Source organism: Myxocyprinus asiaticus, chromosome 30 (assembly GCF_019703515.2).
Source record: "Myxocyprinus asiaticus isolate MX2 ecotype Aquarium Trade chromosome 30, UBuf_Myxa_2, whole genome shotgun sequence".
NCBI classification, from domain to species: Eukaryota; Metazoa; Chordata; class Actinopteri; order Cypriniformes; family Catostomidae; genus Myxocyprinus; species Myxocyprinus asiaticus.
In genome coordinates this window covers 27,707,797-27,727,473 of record NC_059373.1, presented here as the reverse complement: position 1 = coordinate 27,727,473, position 19,677 = coordinate 27,707,797, and the positions used below count along the sequence as shown (strand labels likewise).

Sequence of the window (19,677 nt, the reverse complement as noted above, 5' to 3'; positions counted from 1 at the left end):
AACTGTTTATACCTAAAGCTGTATTATAGTTATGCTAAGAGCCAATATTAAATCATATCCCATTAAACCATCAATGCCTTCAAAGTAAATTGCCTTTGATGAAGATGTCATGCAGTTTTTTGTGTAGTCTATCCTCTTGAGATCGTTCATGAATTGAATTACCGTAATTGTACTATTACACAAAGCCCTGCATTTTTAATAACTTGTGCCAGCTACAATATTTCTGCATGAAAGTCCGAATCAGCTTGTTTTACCATTTATATTGTGTCTGCCCATTCCCTCCCTCCCAACTTTAACCAATGTTATGACCGAACTGTGCAAAATATAAAAGAATAGACATGAACACAAATGTCTTTATATGTCTATAGTTATGGTAGGAATCGTGCACGCCTACTGGAAGTGAAGCTCTACAAACCAGAGTTACTCTTCTTTTCAAGCATCATCAGCATAGCTTCAAGTTTGCACTGGACAGTTTTGATTTAAGGGGTCTCGTTAATGAGAGATGTCTGCGGTTATTAGAAAGATCATTCACACTGCAGCTGCTCCAGCCGCGATCGGGCCCTACAGGTGAGAATCAGTCTGTCGAACTGAGTTTATGTTCTTCAATAAACGCACACGTGACGTGCTTTAGCATAAAGATATTGATTTGTATTTATTTATTTAAACTCGTCTAGTTACGCGTTTAATAACCAACCTTGACCGACAAAAGGCCTGAAATGACATTGCAATGTAATATTTGCTCGGGGCGTGTCATTACGCACACTCATAATGATCTCGTCAACTTTGTGCTGAAGATTTGGTGCAAATTTTACTGTACTGTTTGGACGAGATGTCTTCTGTTCAGAGAAAAATCCCTTATACACCTACAGCCCCTGTTAGACAGGGCATTTACAGGTAGGATTCTTCTCAATCAACTTTGTTAATATGTTGGAACAAATAGGCTTAGTTTCCAACTATTTCATTAAAGTGTAATTTTGTGATGTATTATGCATAATTACAATGCATAATTGCATGCATTATAAAACTGTTGGAACTGCTCTATACTGCCACTGAACAAGAGACACAACTGTCTGTACCTGCTGCCAAATACTTCAGAAGTTCTCAGATTAAATCTAGTACTTGCATGTATGCGTTATCACAGAAATTGTTTATCAAATTTAAGGTCTTATTTCTTTACAAAATGTGATGCATTTTGTTTTTTGACATGTAAAGGACTTGATTTTGCTTGTTTCAGGGGGTGTTTTATGTTTCAACCAATAGACAGTTAGAGGTGGCAATATTATTACCTTGACCAGAGTCCAACTTGCTTAGTTCTGCACAACAGTGGCTTTGTTAGTGGTTTAATTGCCTATGAGACACTTTATGGACATAATAATGATCAGGCCATATGTACCCAATAATAATAAATGTACATTGCTGCCGAGGTGTCATTTTTACAGGATTTTTGTTTTTTTAAACATTTTTTAAAATATAAAATAAAGTACAGTCTTGTTTCAAAATCCTTTTAAAGAGCTTCTAAAGTATTCTTATGGCAGAAAGGGTTATTTTGGGCTTAATTCAGATAATTTATTCCTCCTCTAAGAAGACTTTTGAGTAAGTGGAACTCCTAAGTACTTTTTTGAAAAACTGAGACCAAGGGAATTACTTTTCCTATAATTGTGCAGGCACACTTGTGCAAATAATTGGCACATTCGTGATTGATTGCATTATATAACTAATTGTGAACTGGTCTTAAATTAATCACACATTAACTAGGTTTCTTTCTCTTGTCTTGGACTCAAACTTTTATGGTTTGGTCTTACCCAGTGATCTCAGGCTGGACTCAGGCATGCACTTTGTGGTCTAGAAGACTACAGTGTGATATTTATAAACCAGGTTATAAAGTTTAATACCCAAATAAACTGTAATAATCTATCTTTAATAAAGCAGAAAAAAACTTGGTCTGTTGGCCTGTTCGCAACTGCAGTGTGCTGGTTATTCCAGTAGAAGGCATTGGAGGACAACATTTTTCAAGATGCATTGTTCGTTACAGAGACTATTTTGCCTGAGACAGAGCATTTGTATTAAAATGAATGGGAGAAAATGGAACGTCCAATATGGCAGCTGTTGAAAAGGAAGTCCCACATTACTGGTAAAAGAACCAGACAGCTTTTAGATATCAGTCATTTCGAGATTGCCCGTGTGCATTTGCTGGACCAGCATGAAAAATTGCGTTTTTAGCATGATCTGAGCGAAAGAAGCACAATTTGTGATACCAGTGTTGTCAGATTTTACTGCTGATTTGAAATATGTTCTTTGATCGTTATCTTGACCTACTGTTTTGGAGATTTCGGTCTTTCCCCATTCAAGTAGAAAGCAGCTTTACTTTTATGCTGCTTGTATCCTTCGAAAATAGGTGTCTGGGACCATACCAAAGATGGCCGCCGAGTGGACTGACTTTGCCTTGAAAAGGACTTTGATTGTTACCAGAGTTTTTTGGGGGGTTTTTTGATCGCTAAGTGAAGCAATGAACCGTTTTCTCTGAACTATAAACATCTCAAAACTACACACCAATTTGTACAAACCTCAAACTTCCACATTACATGAAATATTACACTCAAAACCACATTCACTTCTGCCAAAATTAAAGGAATATTCTGGGATCAATACAAGTTAAGCTCAATCGACAGCATTTTTGGCATAATATAGATTACCACAAAAAATTATTTTGACTTGCCCCACCTTTTCTTTAAAAAAAAAAAAAAAAATAGGCAAAAATCTGGGTTGTTATGGAGCACTTACAATGGAAGTGAACAGGGCCAATCCATAAAATATGTTAAAATACAAACTTTTTCAAAAGTATATCCACAAGACATAAACAGTATGCTTGTAAACATGATTTTAGTGTGATAAAATCACTTACTAACCTTTTCTGTCTAAAGTTATAACCAATTTTACTACATTGCTATGACGATGTAATGTCAACAAACCCTAAAACGACTGTAAAAGTTATTTTAACAACTTTACAGCTCAAATAATTCATGAGTTCCCTAATTACTCAGTACACTTGACATTGTGTGCTAACGCATATGAGGAGTGTCCATCCACACGACCTAGTTGAAACCTCTACAATAACGCCAATATTCTAATATTGGCTATAGTGTTTGAGTCCCGCCCTTTTAGGCACGAAGCTGTCCGCTGTAAAAGCAGGTGCACAAACACACTTCCTCAGAACTTTCTTCCTTCAAGACAGCAATTCATCTCTCATCTAGAAGCCCTTTACTGCTTCGGCGTCAACTATAGGAGTCAGCGGGCGGGATCTTCACGGCAACGTGAAGACTCTCCGCCCCCCTGCAGTGCTCCAGCGAAGATCACTCCGCCTCGCCATTTGATGCTTCGCTGGTGAACGGGCCGCTTCAGCATCCTGATTCCCTGGAGCGCTTCAGCAGGAGTCGTGTATCCTTATAAAGCAATTGTAAATTGTGTGTGTGTGTGTGTGTGTATATATATATATATATATATATGAGTCGCTTATGCGTTCGCGTCTTTTTAAAGATGTCGTTCCATAAGAGTTCCTTGTGCGAGTGGCAAATCCTGCCGTCAGATCAGCATGAGAGCTGCATTCACTGTCTGGGCCGCGCCCACGCAGAGACAGCTCTCATGGAGACAGACTGCCCTCACTGCGAGGGCATGAGTCACAAGACGCTGCATCGCGAATTGCCCTCGTTCTGAGGGACGATCCAGCCTCCCGTGCCCTCCCATCCACCTCATCTGTGACACTCAAGGGAGCAGGCATGGCAGGGCCGCGAGGTCAAGCAGGATGAATTTGAGGTGGACCTGTGCCGGCACACGCCCCTCGAGCCCCTCAATCTCCATGAAATGCGTCAATGCCGATACATTATGTGCGTGATGAGCTCCGGCCCTCTGCAGGAGCACACAGCCTCGTCTCGTTCGCCGGTTCTGACACTGGGGATGATGAAAATGTCATGTCTCTCGCTGCATCAGGCGAGTGGTCAGTGGATGACACTACTGCCCCTTCCCCTAGCAAGGGCAAGGGGCGTGTACACAACATTGACAAGGAGATGCTTCGCGTCCTTTCAGGGGCGGTTGAAGAGCTCGATATCAAGTGGTCTCCCCCAGAGGAACCTACACAATCTTGCCTTGATGAATGGTTCCTGCAGTCCGGATGCCGTCAAGCGACCGTGTCTTGTAGATCTGCCTCGTTATTCCCTGAAGTTCATAACGATCTGTCAAAATCCTGGCACGTGCCCTATTCAGCTCGCCCGCACAGCGATTACATCCTCTCTAATGTGGATTATGGGGAAGAAAACAGTTATGCCCAACTACCCCCATGGAGGACGCAGTAGCGGCACACCTCTGCCCAGAGAGTAGCAAGGCGAGGTAATCACGCCCCATTCATCCTTCCAAGCCCTGTCGACTGACGTCCGCACTGGCTGGAAGAGCATACTCAGCGGCAGGCCAAGCTGGTTCAGCACTCCACACGATGGCGGTGCTCCAGGTCTTTCAAGCCAAGCTCCTCAAGCAAATGAACGAGCAAGGTTACGATCCAGAGACATTCAAAGAGCTCTGCACCGCTATGGACTTAGCGCTGTGTGCCACGAGAGTCACTGCACTGGCCATTAGCAAGTCAATTGGCAACCTGGTAGTTCTAGATTGTCACATCTGGCTGACCCTCATGGAAATGCGTGACAAGGAAAAAACACTCTGTTGGATGCTCCAGTGTCTCCAGCCAGCTTCTTTGGCGGCTCTGTGGATAAGTTTGCTCAGCTGCCGCCGCAGAGTCACCGGTCAAACGGAAGCAGCTGTATCAGACACACCAGTGTTACGAGCCGAAATACACAATCTCCATGTGAAAAACGCGATACAGGTTGTTCCAAATTGTCAAACCCAAAAAGAGTTTTACAGCCATTATATTCTTGTCCCAAAGAAAGATGGCGGGCTTCGGCCAATCCTAGATCTGAGACATTTGAATCGTGCACTTGCAAAGCGCCCATTCAAAATGATTACTCAGAAAAGGATCTTATCACACGTCCGCCCACATGATTGGTTTGTGTCGACAGATCTGAAAGATGCGTACTTTCATGTCCAAATTGCACAACATCACAGGATATTTTTGAGATTCGCATTCGAGGAACGGCATAAATTCAAAGGTCTGCCCTTCGGGCTGTCTCTGGCTCCTCGCACGTTCACAAAGTGCATCGATGCTGTTCTCGCCCCTCTGAAACTGAGCGGTGTGCACATTTTGAACTACCTCGACAATTGGCTGTTACTGGCCCAATCAGAGGCTCTGTTATGCCAGCACAGAGACTTCTTCAGCATCTAAACAGCTTGGGCCTCTATGTCAACTGGATGAAAAGCACACTCTTCCCCCAGCCAACAAATCTCCTTTTTGGGAGCCCGCCTCGACTCCGTGAGCGGACATGTGCACCTCACAAGCGAGCACGTTCAGGCCATTCTGCAGTGTCTGTCTCAGTTCAATCTGGGGAGAAAACTTCCACTGAAGCTGTTTCAAAAAGCATTGGGGTTTATGGCGGTGGCATCCGTGGTCATTCCATTAGGTCTTTTACACATGAGACCTCTTCAGTGCTGGCTCAAGCGCCATGTGCCACGACATGCTTGGCGCCATGGCACATGCGCATCACTGTATCTCACCGCTGTATAGCTACTCTAGCACCTTGGTCAGCTCCTGCCTTTTACCAGCGAGGTGTCATGCTGGGGCAGATTTTCAGGCAGAAAGTGGTGACTAGGGATGTTTCCAACACAGGTTGGGGAGGTGTGTGAAGGGCACCTGGCTTTCGGCACCTGGACAGGTGCGAGGAGGGCATGGCACATAAACCATCTAGAGCTGTCAGCTGTATTCCTAGCCATGAAGGCTTTTCAGTCAGAAATAGCGAACTGTCATGTACTGGTTCACTCAGACAACATGACAGTTGTGGCGTATATAAACCGCCAAGGCGGAATTCATTCACCACCATTGATGAGACTGACGCGTCACCTCCTCCTGTGGAGCGAGCGTCATCTCCTTTCACTGAGAGCGACATATTTCCCAGGCCGTCTCAATTATGGTGCGGACCTATTGTCACGCCAAGGGGTGATACCGGGGGAATGGAAACTTCAACTGTCCTGAGGATTTGGGAAATATTCAGCAAAGCAGAAATCAATCTATTTGCCTCAGTGGAGAACGCCCACTGTCCACCAAATATGCGTTTCTTCCAGTGTGCATAATTCACTGTCATATGCAAAATCCGAGAGGACAAGGAAACGATTCTATTGGTTGCACCGAAATGGCCCAATCAGCCATGGTTTCCGGAAATGATAGAGATGTTATACAGCTCGCCATGGGAAATACTGCTGAGGAGGGATCTCCTCTCTCAGGCGTAAGGCACAATCTGGCATCCCCAGCCCAAGCTGTGGAACCTGCATGCGTGGCCCCTGAACAGCGCCAGAACTGATGCATTCAGTCATGAACACCATTTTACAGGCCAGATCGCTGTCCACGAGATGCCTCTACATGCTAAAATGGAATGTGTTTACTGATTGGTGTCTTTCACATTGCAAAGACACAGTGAAATGCCCCATACATTAAATTCTCATATTTCTTCAAGAGCAATTAGACGCAGGACTCCCTCTGTCAGTGCTCAAAGTTTATGTGGCGACTATATCTGCGTATCATCCACCTGAAGTCGGCTCCACTATAGGCAAGCATGATTTAATCATAAAGTTCCTTAGAGAAGCAAGATGATTAAATCCACCTCGGCTGGCTAGAGTCCCGACTTGGTACCTAACTTTGGTCCTAAAAGCGCTAGCAGGGCACCCCTTCGAGGACTCTGTTGATTTGTGCATGCTCTTCATTAAGACCGCACTACTGCTGGCTCTGTCCTCAGTAAAACAGGTTGGTGACTTACATGCACTATCAATTGACAATTCATGTCTGGAGTTTGGTCCCGGTCTTTCAAAAGCCACTGTCAAACCCAGAAAAGGCTATGTGCCTAAGGTTCTAACCACGCCCTTCAGAGCGTAGGTGGTTCACCTTCAAGCCTTCTTCCCTACTCCATTTAATTTGGGTGAGGAACAATCCTTGCATTTGTTATGCTCTGTGCGGGCGCTACACACATACGTTGAGTGTACCCGCCAGTTCAGACTGTCTGATAAGCTCTTTGTGTGCTATTGAGGATGAACGAAAGGAATGTCTGTCTCCAAGCAAAGACTTTCTCACTGGATCATTGATGCAGTTGCCCTGGCTTATGATTTGCAGGGTAAGATTTGCCCAATTGGTGTTAAAGCACACTCAACTAGAGGCATGGCCTCCTCATGAGCATGGACGAACGGTGTGTCTGTACAAGACATATGTTTTGCAGCAGGATGGTCTTCTCAAAACACATTCGTAAGGTTTTACAACCTAGACCAGTGGTTTCCAACCATGTTCCTGGAGGCCCCCCAACACTACACATTTTGGATATCTATCTAATCAAACACACCTTATTCAACTCATCAGCTCATTAGTGGAGACTCCAAGACCTGAACTGGGTGTGTCAGAAAAGGGATATATACAAAATATGCAGTGTTTGGGGGCCTCCAGGAACAGGGTTGGGAACCACTGACCTTGACATAACGTCTCTCTCTTCACAAGTCCTCTCTGTTTAGAGTGCTTGGTATTTCATCTGCCAAACATTTACTTATGCCCCTTCCCTTAAGTACAGGCTCCCCATCATTTTACACAACTGCCAGCATTCAGGCCATTGCAATTTACCATAAAGTCACAAGCACTTTCATTATAAATAAACTCCCTTCCCAACTGGTTTTGTGAAGGGGTTAATTCGTACTATATGACTATATTTCATATATTCATTCTGAGTGCTCGCCTCCTGGCCCAACATGAGTGTCACTCACTTGTGGCATACTCATGTCGGTCTCCATCCCGTGGGACTGCGGCATCATGTTTCCTCACTGGAAGGTTATGTCGTGTAGTGCGGTGTGATGGGATTCTGTTCCTCATATGCATTAGCACGCAAAGTCAAGTGTACTGAGTCGTAAGGGAACATCTCCGTTATGTATGTAACCTCGGTTTCCTGAGACGAAGGGAACGAGACATTGCGAACGCTGGCCGCACAACAAGACTCAGTTCTTTTGAGGTGCGAGCAATGCGCTCCTTGTCCCTCAGTCAGAAAATTCTGAGGAATTGTGTTTGTGCACCTGCATTTATAGCGGACAGCTTCGCACCTAAATGGGCGGGGCTCAAACACCATAGACAATATTAGAATATTGCCGTTATTGTAGAGAGGTTTCAACTAGGTCGTGTGGAAGGACACTCCTCATATGCGTTAGCATGCAATGTCTCGTTCCTTTCGTCTCAGGGAACCGAGGTTATGTACATAACCGAGATTTTTTCAATGACAAATTAATGTAAGTGCTTTTATAAAATTATAAGTTTCACATTTCTTCCATTCACTTTCATTGTGTCTCACTGTAACATCAGTTTTTTTTTTTAAAGAAAAGGAGGGACGAGACGAAATTCTTCATATTCAACATTATGCCACAAATGCGGTCAATTGAGCTTAACTTGTATTGAACCCAGAATATTCCTTTAAATATTGGCTTCAAATGAAATACAAACCCAACAAATTTACAGACTATTCCACTGCTCACAACACACCAGTGAGATCAATTCAAAATGCTACTACACAAACCTCAATCAACCAGGGAGAATTTTGCAGGTCAATCTGTTTGTTTTGAGTTTATAGCACATTATACTACATAAAATATAGAAGTGTGCAGGTAAATACTGTAAGGAAATAAAAAATAAAAAAACGTTTCTTTCCAGAGAGTACTATCTTATACTGTACATTACAGAACTGATTAAGTTCTACTGTCAGCAAGCGAGGAAAAACTGTCATTTGTATGAGTAATACATCCCTATTTCTTCTGCAGTTCCAAGACTTCACAATTAATTCATATTTTTTAAAATTATGTTATAATAACATTCAGCCAGGCTGTCGTGGCGGATCGCACAGTGTATATCTCAGGACAGTTGGGTATGGATGTTGCCTCTGGACAGCTGGTGGCAGGAGGGGTGCAGGCCCAGGCCAAACAGGTGAGACAAAAAAAGGGCAACATTTGTACAGTGGCTATCGAATAGATTTGTTTTCCTTCCCAGTTTGGGATATATTGAATTATGTCCTTAGTGCATTTTTTTCTTTACAACTTCAAAGGCACTTATTAACATGGGGGAGATTCTGAAAGCTGCCGGATGTGGATATGAAAACGGTAGGTCATCTACTATCACTTGGTTGTTGAGTTACATGTAATTCCTTTCATGCTTTCAAAAAGTTTGACAATTTGTTCATAAAGTCTACCTTTTTTGCAGTTATCAAGACAACAGTGCTGTTGGCAGACATAAATGACTTCAATAACGTCAATGATGTTTACAAGCAATGTGAGTAAGATTGAAGGAGTCGTGTGCTTGACACTTGTAAAGAGTTTTCAGAAAAGCTTCATGATGGCATAATCCACCACAGAGAGTGTCAAATTATCCCTATACTCACACCCACAGATTTTCCTTACAGTTTTATTGAATGAAAAGCTCTGCAAAGCTTTGATAATATTGAAAATCTCCATGGGTTTCATGGGCAGTGATACTGATGCACAATATTTTGCCTTCTGTAGTACAGGGGCAAAAAATAACTGTTGTTAATAATCAGAAGTACCTAAACCAAAATACCTTCCGTTCACATTTCCTACACTTTGGTGTTAACACTTTAAGCAGTTATTGTTTATTCAAATGTTACAGAATGATGCCTCTGTGCAGCACCGGGTATTTCCTCTTCAATACAATGCTGGTGGGTAATCCTACCCTCTCTGCATGTAAAGGGATACATTGCAGTTGTGTGAAACGATAGACTCTTCTCCTTGAGGACAACCCATCATCACTGCCTCCTACCACACAAAATTTCCATGATGAGTCATGCAAATGAGTGTGAACAGAGTTTACATTCATTGTCTCTCAATAAAATTCAATTTATGATACAGTTAGAAACAAGAGGATAAAATGTTTTTCTTGTCTTTTGAAATTGAATTTTTATGCTTGTCAATCATTTAAAGGGACAATTCAACACCCCCCCCCCAAAATCTGTCATCATTTTCTCACCCTTATGTTGTTCCAAACTGATATTACTTTCTTGTGTGTAACACAAAAGGAGTTTTCTAGCAGAATGTCCAAGCTGCACTTTTCCATACAATAGAAGTGAATGGGGACAAAGGATAGGCAAGCACCTTTGAAATTCTGCTAGATAACTGCTTTTGTGAAACATGGAAGAAAATCATACATATTTGGAACAACATGGAGGTGAGTAAATTTTGACAGAATTTTGTAGAGAAGTAGAGAAAATGCTATTAACTACACTTTGGGTTAGCAGAGATGTAATTTATAAATTAACACACAAGGTGTCCATATCAAGATATTAATATCAAGTGAGTTTAACTAGAGGTAGAATGATATATCGGTTTTACCAATTAATCAGTGCCAATAGTTACATTTTGGAACTAACGGTTATCAGCAAAAATCTTTGCAGCCCCCTACTTGTTCTTCTGTGGCTGGCCATAGAGGATTCTACAGTTAGAGCAACATGGTTCTACAGTATAACAGTGGCCTGTAGAGGTGAAATAAAAACAATCACTGACGCCTCGTGGGAATTTGCTGTATCTAGATCTTTCATAATTGACAATATTCATCCATTTTTTCATCCTCACTTCAATGCATATTTTGCTATTATTATTTGTTAATGAAGTGTTCTAAATTGAAGCAAGGGCCTGCAAAACAAATTTGACTTTATGGAACTGTGACTCTTGTCCGTATATACATCATGTCTCCAACTTCATATCTTGTGATTAATAATAAACCTTATTCCTAAACACATTACACCTTATCTGGTGAAATATATATACACACAAAACCCTATGTGGTAAATATGTTGGCTATAAAAAGAATAATTTGGGAAGTACTTAAATTGAAAAGAAGCCTAGTTTCCGTCATTTCAAAATAAGAGTCCCCAGTGGAATTTGGGCTTGTTTATATTTAGAAGTCCTGTGTTAAGCATTTTTTGGGGGGATTTTGGTTGCATAATAAACTGCATCTGTGACTATTAATTTTGCATTCTTGTTGCCTCTATGTCTGTGTCTGTCATAGCAAGGAAAGAATATGAAAGTTTTTGTTATCATTCTATAAATCAGTTTTTTAAAACTGACGGCCGATTAATCAGTTATGGGTCTTTTCCACCACCTTAGTTATTGTATCAATAAAATCCACTTCTGCTCTACCTTTAACTGTTACGAAGATTTTGTTTTAGATACCTACTGTATGTGTTGGGCACAGAAACCAGAGTTTCCCGTTGTCTAACAACTGATGCTTATGTTTTATTTTTTCTGGACGTTGTATTTTATGTTTTTTAATTTCTCTTTTGTATGACTTTTTCTATCCCACTCTCTTTTTAATAGTTTTCACCAGAAATTTCCCAGCTAGAGCTGCCTATCAAGTAGCTGCCCTACCCAGAGTAAGTATTAAGTGCAGTTTAGTTGATGTTGTCAAATCGCTAACTCTAAGTATTAAACATTGATTGGTACATAACTCATCTCAAACCTACAGGCATTAATGATACCTCAAATCATGCGGCTTGCTGAGGAGAGGTGTGATAATACTTTATCAAGCAATCAGAATTAGGATTTTCACCTGGTGAATAATAAAACTGTCTAAAAAATCTCATAATTAAATTGGAGGGACCCCAAGCCATATCCAGTGACTAGAGACTTGGGGGTGGGCTCTTTTGATGTGGGCCAGTAAGCAACCACCCAGAACACCCTATAGCTGCCTAGTAATAACCAGGCAACCACCCATAGTCTAGCATTGTGGTAACAACTTTTAAAGATATCAGAAAATGTAAAAAATCTATGTTTAGAATCTAAGAAGATTGAAAAACTATATTATTTGTGTTTATACCTTCCTTTGTTTTCTTGTTCTTGATGTAATTGTATTTTCTGTTTTACAGGGCGGGCTTGTTGAGATTGAAGCTGTCGCTGTATTGGGACCCATCACAGATGCCTCCTGACTGTATGACCAAAGCATGCATAACAAATTGTAAATACAGTTATATGGAGAAGGCCACAGCCACAAATTAGAAAAGCAATCACACTTACAACCTTACATTACATCATGTGCATCAACAAAGGGAAACACCAACAGAAAAACAGTTTATTAATTACTAAGTGAATTTACTGTGGTTGTTATACAGTATCATTACATTCATTTATCTTTAATCTTATAATAACATATGTTATCTACAATAACAATGATGCAAAACATAGTTCATGTTAAGCTTTATTTTTAAACTCCTAAAATTCTGTCATTATTAAATTAGACCACACAGCAAAATTCAACATTTCTTCCATTTAGAGAGAGTTCTGTTCCATCTGCTGGCCTGTTTTTTGTTTTTTTGTTTTTTTGCATGAAAATATTAGCATACCATGAATAAACAAAAATCTTGTTTATTCAGCTACTTTATCTATTGTCATTATTGTAAATGCATATAACATGAATTGGAGTGTTTCCATTCATGATAAAGACCAGGAATTTCAGTGGTCATTGTAACGGTTAATTCATGGCTTAAAAATAGAATGTTTTACAATTTTGATATTCTCTTTGGCCTTTTGCATCTTGATGCAAGGGTTCATTAAGCTATAATTGGGTATATTTGTGGGGTATTTGCATTCTATATATACAGAATGCAAATACTTGATGTATATATAGTACTGTGCAAAAGTCTTAAGCGCATGATATTTTTCACAAAAACCTTTGTCTTAAAACAGTTCTTTTATATATTCTACTTTGAGTGTATCAGTAAGAAATATCAATTTTAGATTTCAACATTCCCTTTGCAAATAGAATTGAATAGAAGAAGAACAAGGAGCCCTACAACAGATGTCATGGCCCCCACAGAGCCCGGATCTCAAAATCATTGAGTCAGTCTGAGATTACATAAAGAGACAGAAGCAACTGAGACAGCCTAAATAGATAAAAGAACTGTGGAGAATTCTCCAAGAAGCTTGGAACATCCTATCTGCCAACAACTAAGAAAAACTGTGTCCAGGTGTACCTAGGAGAATTGGTGCTGTTTTAAAGGCAAAGGTTGTCACTCCAAACTATTAATTTAGCTTTTTTTATGTTTACTGGACTTTGTATGACATTAAGTGATAAATGAAAACTATTTATGTCATTATTTTTGAAGACATCCTCACTATGCAACATTTTTCACAAGTGCCTAAAACTTTTGCACAGTTCTGTGTATATATATATAAGAAAGTCTTCGAAGATGAGTGGGTCTATACCTTGGCAACAAGAAAGCAATAACTGTATACTAAATAAACTACTGTTTCATTGTAGTTTTATTAAACAATCTCAAGTGAAATCCTGATTGTATTGGAAATATGTGTTCCAGTCTGGATTCTGCAGAAACTCTGCCAATCGATGCACACTTAACTGTCTTCACCAGTAGCTGAAAAAGAGCAGATAAGGGAACTGAGTTACATACAGACATAAAACCTTTTTCTAATGATATTATTACACTTACCTGGTCCTTCCTCAGGTGGGCAGGAATCTGCCTGGCCCTCAGTTGTATTTTCTGAAAAAAAAAAAAAAAGGATCATTTACATAAGTAACTTACATCATCATCCAAGAAACGAACTTGTCTTAAATGAAATTCTACTCTATTCAATCATTTGATTCATTTGAAATCGTCAGACATATCGCCAATTTAACAGTCCTCAGAGGTCATTTGGTTTTTGTTTCTTTTAAGTGGCATAAATCTAATGTTACTAGGCAGAAATCTCATAACTTGACATCTTTCAGGCTTGCCCTGTGGGTTTATCTTTTCTAGCTTCTTATGTTGAACTTGCAAGTAATTACAACTAGTCTGAAACACTTAAAAATGTGTTGCTGTGTCCTAGCAGATAGGAAATTATTTCTATTTTATTCATTTTCTGTGGCTAGTCAGTATGCATTTCACAAAGTCTTTTTTTTTCCACAGAGCACCCCAGATATTTGCATCAGTGAATAAATTGACATTTACATTTGAAATTCTGGCAGTGAAGCACGTTGTTGCCCTTGGCATGTTCCAGATCTGGGCAAAATAACTATTTTAAAGAAATGAAAATAATCTATTACTCATTTTTCAATTATTTATTGCATATTGTTAATCGCAAAATGAAATTGTGTATGTACTAGCCAAAATCATATAGTGTCTGTCTTGAGATTCAGTTCTCCTAACCTTTTTCGGACCATATAAGTAAAAGAACATTTCTAAGCTAGAAAACCTTGTAAAATGGTCTGTTACAAGGGCTGGAAAGGGAAACTCGGGGCAGCATCCGAGTCATGGAACAGTTTGTAGGACACTTGTCAGGTTACTTAACAGAGTTTAACGAACACACTATTTGGGTTTAAACTACTGCGATCTCTACTTTCACTTTAACTGGAAAGTACATATGATGAGAAAGCAAATGGTGTGCTTATTAAAGTAATAAAAAGGTACAGTTTTACAGTAAGCATGACAACTGTATACTGTATATAGACTGTCCTTTTTCTTCATTGCTTAAGAGAAGGTGCAAGTTACTTTGCATCTAGAGATATGTCCCTTGAAAGTGCCCAAGCGATTTGCATACACAGGCAAGGAACATGAGGTATAGTGTATTTTGATCCTGAGAAGGATTACTTTGAGCCCATTTTCTGAAGGAAATTTGTTCATACTAAAAATGATTCATGAATTGATAAACAGCTGTCTTCGTAAGATAAAAACTAGCAGAGTAGGAATCATTAAATAAATAGTTTATCCAAAAATGAATATTCTGTCTTCATTAACTCACCCTTGTGTCATTCCAAACCCATAAGACTTTCTACAACAGATCCTGTAATATCCTGGACACTCTTTTTCATATAATGAAAGTAAACTTGGGCTGTCAAGCCCCAAAAAAGCACCCTAAAACTATTATAAAAGTGGTCGAATGACTCATGCACAATATTTCAAGTCCTCTGCAGTTATTCGATAGCTTTGTGTAAAGAACAGACTGAAATTTATGTTGTTGATTGATAACTTTCCCCTTCAGTGAGCTATTAACATCTGCGACCCGATTATTGAATCAGTTAGTTGAACCTGAGAAATGGATGATTTATAAATGAATCATTTAGTCCAATTTTGTAAACTGGGTTAACTGATCCATTGAAAAGATGCACCTCAAAAGAACAATTCTTTCCCAAATCGGACATTGGGTGAAAGACAGCTGAGCGGATGTCAAGATTTTCAGTGAATAACAACTTAATTTTGATCTGTTCCTCACACAAATCTATCAAGTCATACTTTTACGGTACATCTTTGGTCATTTTGGAGCTCTAGTGCTCATTCAATTTCATGTGGAAAAGAGTGGCTAGGACATTCTTCAAAAACTCACCTTGGCGTTGCATGGAAGAAAGAAAGTCAGGTTTGGAAGACATGACGATGAGTTATTAATGACAGAATTCTCATTTTTGGGTGACTAATTCTTTCCCTTTTTTTCCCCCTAATTTGTATTTAGAACCTACCACTTGGTGCTGGTGTAGATTCTTCAGTACTTTCAGCTGCTGTGGAGGGGTTGGGTTCAGATTCTGCTGGCTGGTCAGGAACTGCTTCTGCTGGGGCATCAGCCAGAGCTGCTTCTGCTGGGGCATCAGCCGGAACTGCTTCTGCTGGGGCATCAGCCGGAGCTGCTTCTGCTGGGGCATCAGCCGGAGCTGCTTCTGCTGGGGCATCAGCTAGAGCTGCTTCTGGCTCACTGTGAGCTGTAGCAGTCGTAGAGCTCTGTACTTCCTCAGTAAAATCAAGAGCTTGAATTGTTTCATTGTCTGCTGCAAGACCACCATTTGCATTGCCTGTCCATTAGGGATTAAGAAATTAAGTCAAATATTTGTAATAATTTAAATAATATTATAAATAAATATATCTCTAAAAAAAAATAAAAAATAAGACCTTAAAATAAACATTGATGTTCTACAGACATTTTCGGTGTATAATATATATATACATATATATACACAATATATAAAATCTATTTAATATATGCACTCCCATATACATATATACAGTACAGTGCAAAAGTCTTAAGCACATGATATTTTTCACAAAAACATTCGTCTTAAAACAGTTCTTTTATATATTCTGCTTTGAGTGTATCAGTAGGAAATATCAATTTTAGATTTCAACATTCCCTTTGCAAATAGAATTGAATAGAAGAAGAACAAGGAGCCCAACAACAGATGTCATGGCCCCCACAGAGCCCGGATCTCAACATCATTGAGTCAGTCTGAGATTACATAAAGAGACAGAAGCAATTGAGACAGCCTAAATAGATAAAAGAACTGTGGAGAATTCTCCAAGAAGCTTGGAACATCCTATCTGCCAACAACTAAGAAAAACTGTGTCCAGGTGTACCTAGGAGAATTGGGGCTGTCACACCTAATATTGATTTAGCTTTTTTTTATGTTTACTGGACTGTATGATGTTTATTGATAAATTAAAAATATTTTTGTCATTTGTTTATGTCATCTAGCACCAGCAATCATGCCACGGTCGAAATCACTGAGATCACATTTTTTCCCCATTCTGATGGTTGATGTGAACATTAACTAAAGCTCCTGACCCGTATCTGCATGACTGTATGCACTGCACTGCTGCCACATGATTGGCTGATTAGATAATTGCATGGATGGCTGTTGGTGCCAGATGGGCTGATTTGTGTATTTCTGTAACTGCTGATCTCCTGAGATTTTCACACGCAACAGTCTCTAGAGTTTATTCAGAATGGTGCCAAAAAAAAAAAAAAAAACATCCAGCGAGCTGCAGTTCTGCAGACAGAAGTGCCTTGCTAATGAGAGAGGTCAACAGAGAATGACCAGACTGATTCAAACTGACAAAGTCTACGGTAACTCAGATAACCGCTCTGTACAGCTGTGATGAGAAGAATATCATCTCAGAATGCTATTCTGAGATGCAGGTTGCCGCTGTTTTGGCAGCACGAGAGGTAATTACACAATATTAGGCAGGTGGTTTTAATGTTGTGGCTGATCGGTGTATGTGTATACATACATAAAATGAAAAGTATACAGTGTAAGGGGTAGCTACAAAAAAGAATCATTGTAAATAGAGTGCCAGAAAGGACTTTTTGAAAGGAAAATCTGAAAGGAAATTTGAAATACACCCCAAAACTGATGCTTGGTCTACTAATTACATTATTGAAACTATACTGTTAATAATTATCTGAAACTGGAAGCAAAACATTAATATCCTGGTTTAATAATGAAAACCTCCATATATAACATGTTTCTATGCTGGAAAAAACTGTGGATGCACTAAAACAGGCAAACTAGAGGTTATAACAATATAACATCAAACTTCTGGTCTAAAGTACACGACATTTGCATTAAACCTTCTTCTCAGGTCCATAATTACATACTTTGTTTAAATGACGCCTTTGGCAGGTTGACATGCATCACCACACTTGAAGGAGCACCTAAGGTGGGGAGGACCTCCTCTGACAGTTAAATAATTCCTAAAAGTAATTACTCAAATTCCGAGGACTCACTATAGACACAGAATAAGCATATAAGCACAACCGCAAAACAAAATACAATTGGCCATATTTTGCTTGAAAAATTCATTTCATTTATATTGAATGCAATTCATTTCAAATGTGTTTGTATTGCGCTGTTCACAATACAAAAGTTCCAAATTCAATTTTAGCTAATAAATAAATGACTTTGAGCACACAGATGACAAAAAAAGTTACTTTAGAGGTAATTATCAATTGTCTTTCTCTTGTGACTTTCTGTTAAATATGTGAAGATGTTTTAGGATCTGGGTAAGGCTTTTAACCTTAGCTTTCTCCAGGGGGACTTTAAGTGTAATTAATACTATATGTTTCTCTATGAGAGACGCTGGAGTCAAGTAGAACTAAACTGCATGGCGTGCTGATGACAGCATAATGGATAAGGATCTGCCTTACACAAAGGTCTCAGGTTCAGTTCCATTTAGGGTGACCCAGGATCCCAAGGGTAACTAAGATCACAATCTTGCTCTATCACTTAAGGATCTATCATGCATGTTTTTCTTTAGCATTTGTGTCTACATAAAGAAAATTATATTACAATATAATTCAAGCCCAATATGCCAGCTGCAGTGCCCATATACTTGAAATTGTTCATGCAACTTCATGAAACACCCAGAAATTAAACGACGTTCATTTGATAAAATAAGATCAAACTCAATTCTGCACTTCTGGACTGTATAATCTTACCAGATGTGCTCCCACCTTGTTTGGTGTTGACTCGTGTTGTGTCTTGAGCGGTGGTCTGAGTGCTAGAAGCGCATCCCATTGTGTTTTCCAATGACAGGAGTGAAGTCAAACACTTTGAGTGTTCTCGTGCCCACCGGTGCACATCGATCTCAAGTGCAGGAAGACTCCGCTAATTAAACGCGCCCTTGACTGAGACAGTCATTCCCTCGGAAGGTAACGCATTAGATCCATTTGAGTGTGTATACACGGCGGTCATATGCAAACCTGCCCTTATTCGCGGTGACTTTACAGGTCACGGTTTTATTTGCAATGCTAAAACAGCAGTGTGCTCTGTTGTTCTCTCTGATGAAAATGATCGGTGGTGTATCCTCCTGGCGTTCAGTGTGTCGTGTTAGAAATGTTTGATTTTGAGATAGACACTTTTATTTTTAAATAGAACTTAAAACAACCCGCAAAATGTAATCTAACTTTTAATTGAGCATGACATCACGTTGTCGATGTGTCGGTGATTTCATGTTTTTGGCGACACCTGCAGTAGCATATGATGAATATGTTTCCCTTTGTGGTAAATTTCATAAACGCAAATTCAATGTTACTGCTTTAAACCCCAGGTTTAGTCTTTTTTTTTTTTTTTTTTTTTTTTTTGTATTGATTTAAAATTATTTTATTACTCCATGTGTTTCTTACTTCAGACAATAAATCTATCAATGAATTATTGATGCAGGTTGGAAAGATAATTGTTCAAGAGTGTGATATCTGGAGGTGTTCGTTTATTTATTTATTATATATTTTATCATTCCAAGTGTATTAAGTTATTTTTATTGTTTTATATCACTTTTTTATTTTATTTATTGTATGCTGTATTAGACTGGCTCTTTGTTGTACATTCACTGTTTGAACACACTTGAATGAAGTTCTGATTTATGATCGTAAATAAAACTTGATCTAAATTTCATGCTCAAATGATTGAAATGAGTATAGTAGACCAATATAAATTGTGTCTACATATTAATTTCTCAACAGATTTTTTTTTTAAACTTTTTTAAACTTTTTAGAGATTATGGAAGCCCATTTCTCCCACATAAAAAAGAATAATAATGCTTTGGTAAGTCAAAATTATGAGATCAAAAGTTATAATAATAAGATACAAATTCAAAATTGTGAGATAAAATGTCATTATTTTGAAATAAAGTCAACATTATGAGATACAAAGTCATAAATATGAGATAAAAATTGAAATTATGAGATAAAAAGTCATCTCAAAGTTGTCTTAACATTTCATAATTATTACTTTTTATCTCAAAGTTATGTCTT

General features: G+C 39.1%; 2 protein-coding genes across 4 annotated transcripts; one reads left to right on the top strand and one right to left on the bottom strand.

Annotated features, from left to right (window-relative positions):
- Positions 1-396: 396 nt before the first annotated feature.
- On the top strand, positions 397-13,453 carry rida (reactive intermediate imine deaminase A homolog). Of its 2 annotated transcripts, none has more exons than XM_051664002.1 (6): positions 397-567; positions 8,986-9,091; positions 9,210-9,264; positions 9,365-9,433; positions 11,491-11,546; positions 12,039-13,453. In XM_051664002.1, exons 1-6 carry the CDS (start codon positions 503-505, stop codon positions 12,096-12,098), a joined length of 411 nt encoding a protein of 136 aa, XP_051519962.1. In that variant the 5' UTR covers positions 397-502; the 3' UTR covers positions 12,099-13,453. The 2 variants fall into 2 exon arrangements, with proteins under 2 accessions (XP_051519962.1, XP_051519963.1); XM_051664003.1 differs by lacking the exon at positions 397-567 and adding an exon at positions 779-894.
- si:dkey-284p5.3 (uncharacterized protein LOC557830 homolog) lies at positions 13,413-18,760 on the bottom strand. Of its 2 annotated transcripts, none has more exons than XM_051664001.1 (4): positions 18,379-18,760; positions 15,617-15,943; positions 13,617-13,667; positions 13,413-13,541 (listed from the first exon to the last, which is right to left on the bottom strand). In XM_051664001.1, exons 1-4 carry the CDS (start codon positions 18,440-18,442, stop codon positions 13,522-13,524), a joined length of 462 nt encoding a protein of 153 aa, XP_051519961.1. In that variant the 5' UTR covers positions 18,443-18,760; the 3' UTR covers positions 13,413-13,521. The 2 variants fall into 2 exon arrangements, with proteins under 2 accessions (XP_051519961.1, XP_051519960.1); XM_051664000.1 differs by having other exon boundaries at positions 18,364-18,759.
- Positions 18,761-19,677: the final 917 nt, after the last annotated feature.

Coding starts and splice junctions, on each gene's coding strand:
- rida (XM_051664002.1), top strand. CDS start 503: ATGTCTGCGGTTATTAGAAAGATCATTCACACTGCAGCTGCTCCAGCC. Junction 9,092..9,209: donor TGCAGGCCCAGGCCAAACAG/GTGAGACAAAAA, acceptor ACAACTTCAAAG/GCACTTATTAACATGGGGGA. Junction 11,547..12,038: donor AAGTAGCTGCCCTACCCAGA/GTAAGTATTAAG, acceptor TCTGTTTTACAG/GGCGGGCTTGTTGAGATTGA.
- si:dkey-284p5.3 (XM_051664000.1), bottom strand. CDS start 18,442: ATGGGATGCGCTTCTAGCACTCAGACCACCGCTCAAGACACAACACGA. Junction 13,668..15,616: donor ATCTACACCAGCACCAAGTG/GTAGGTTCTAAA, acceptor TTTTTTTTTCAG/AAAATACAACTGAGGGCCAG. Junction 13,542..13,616: donor CCCACCTGAGGAAGGACCAG/GTAAGTGTAATA, acceptor GCTCTTTTTCAG/CTACTGGTGAAGACAGTTAA.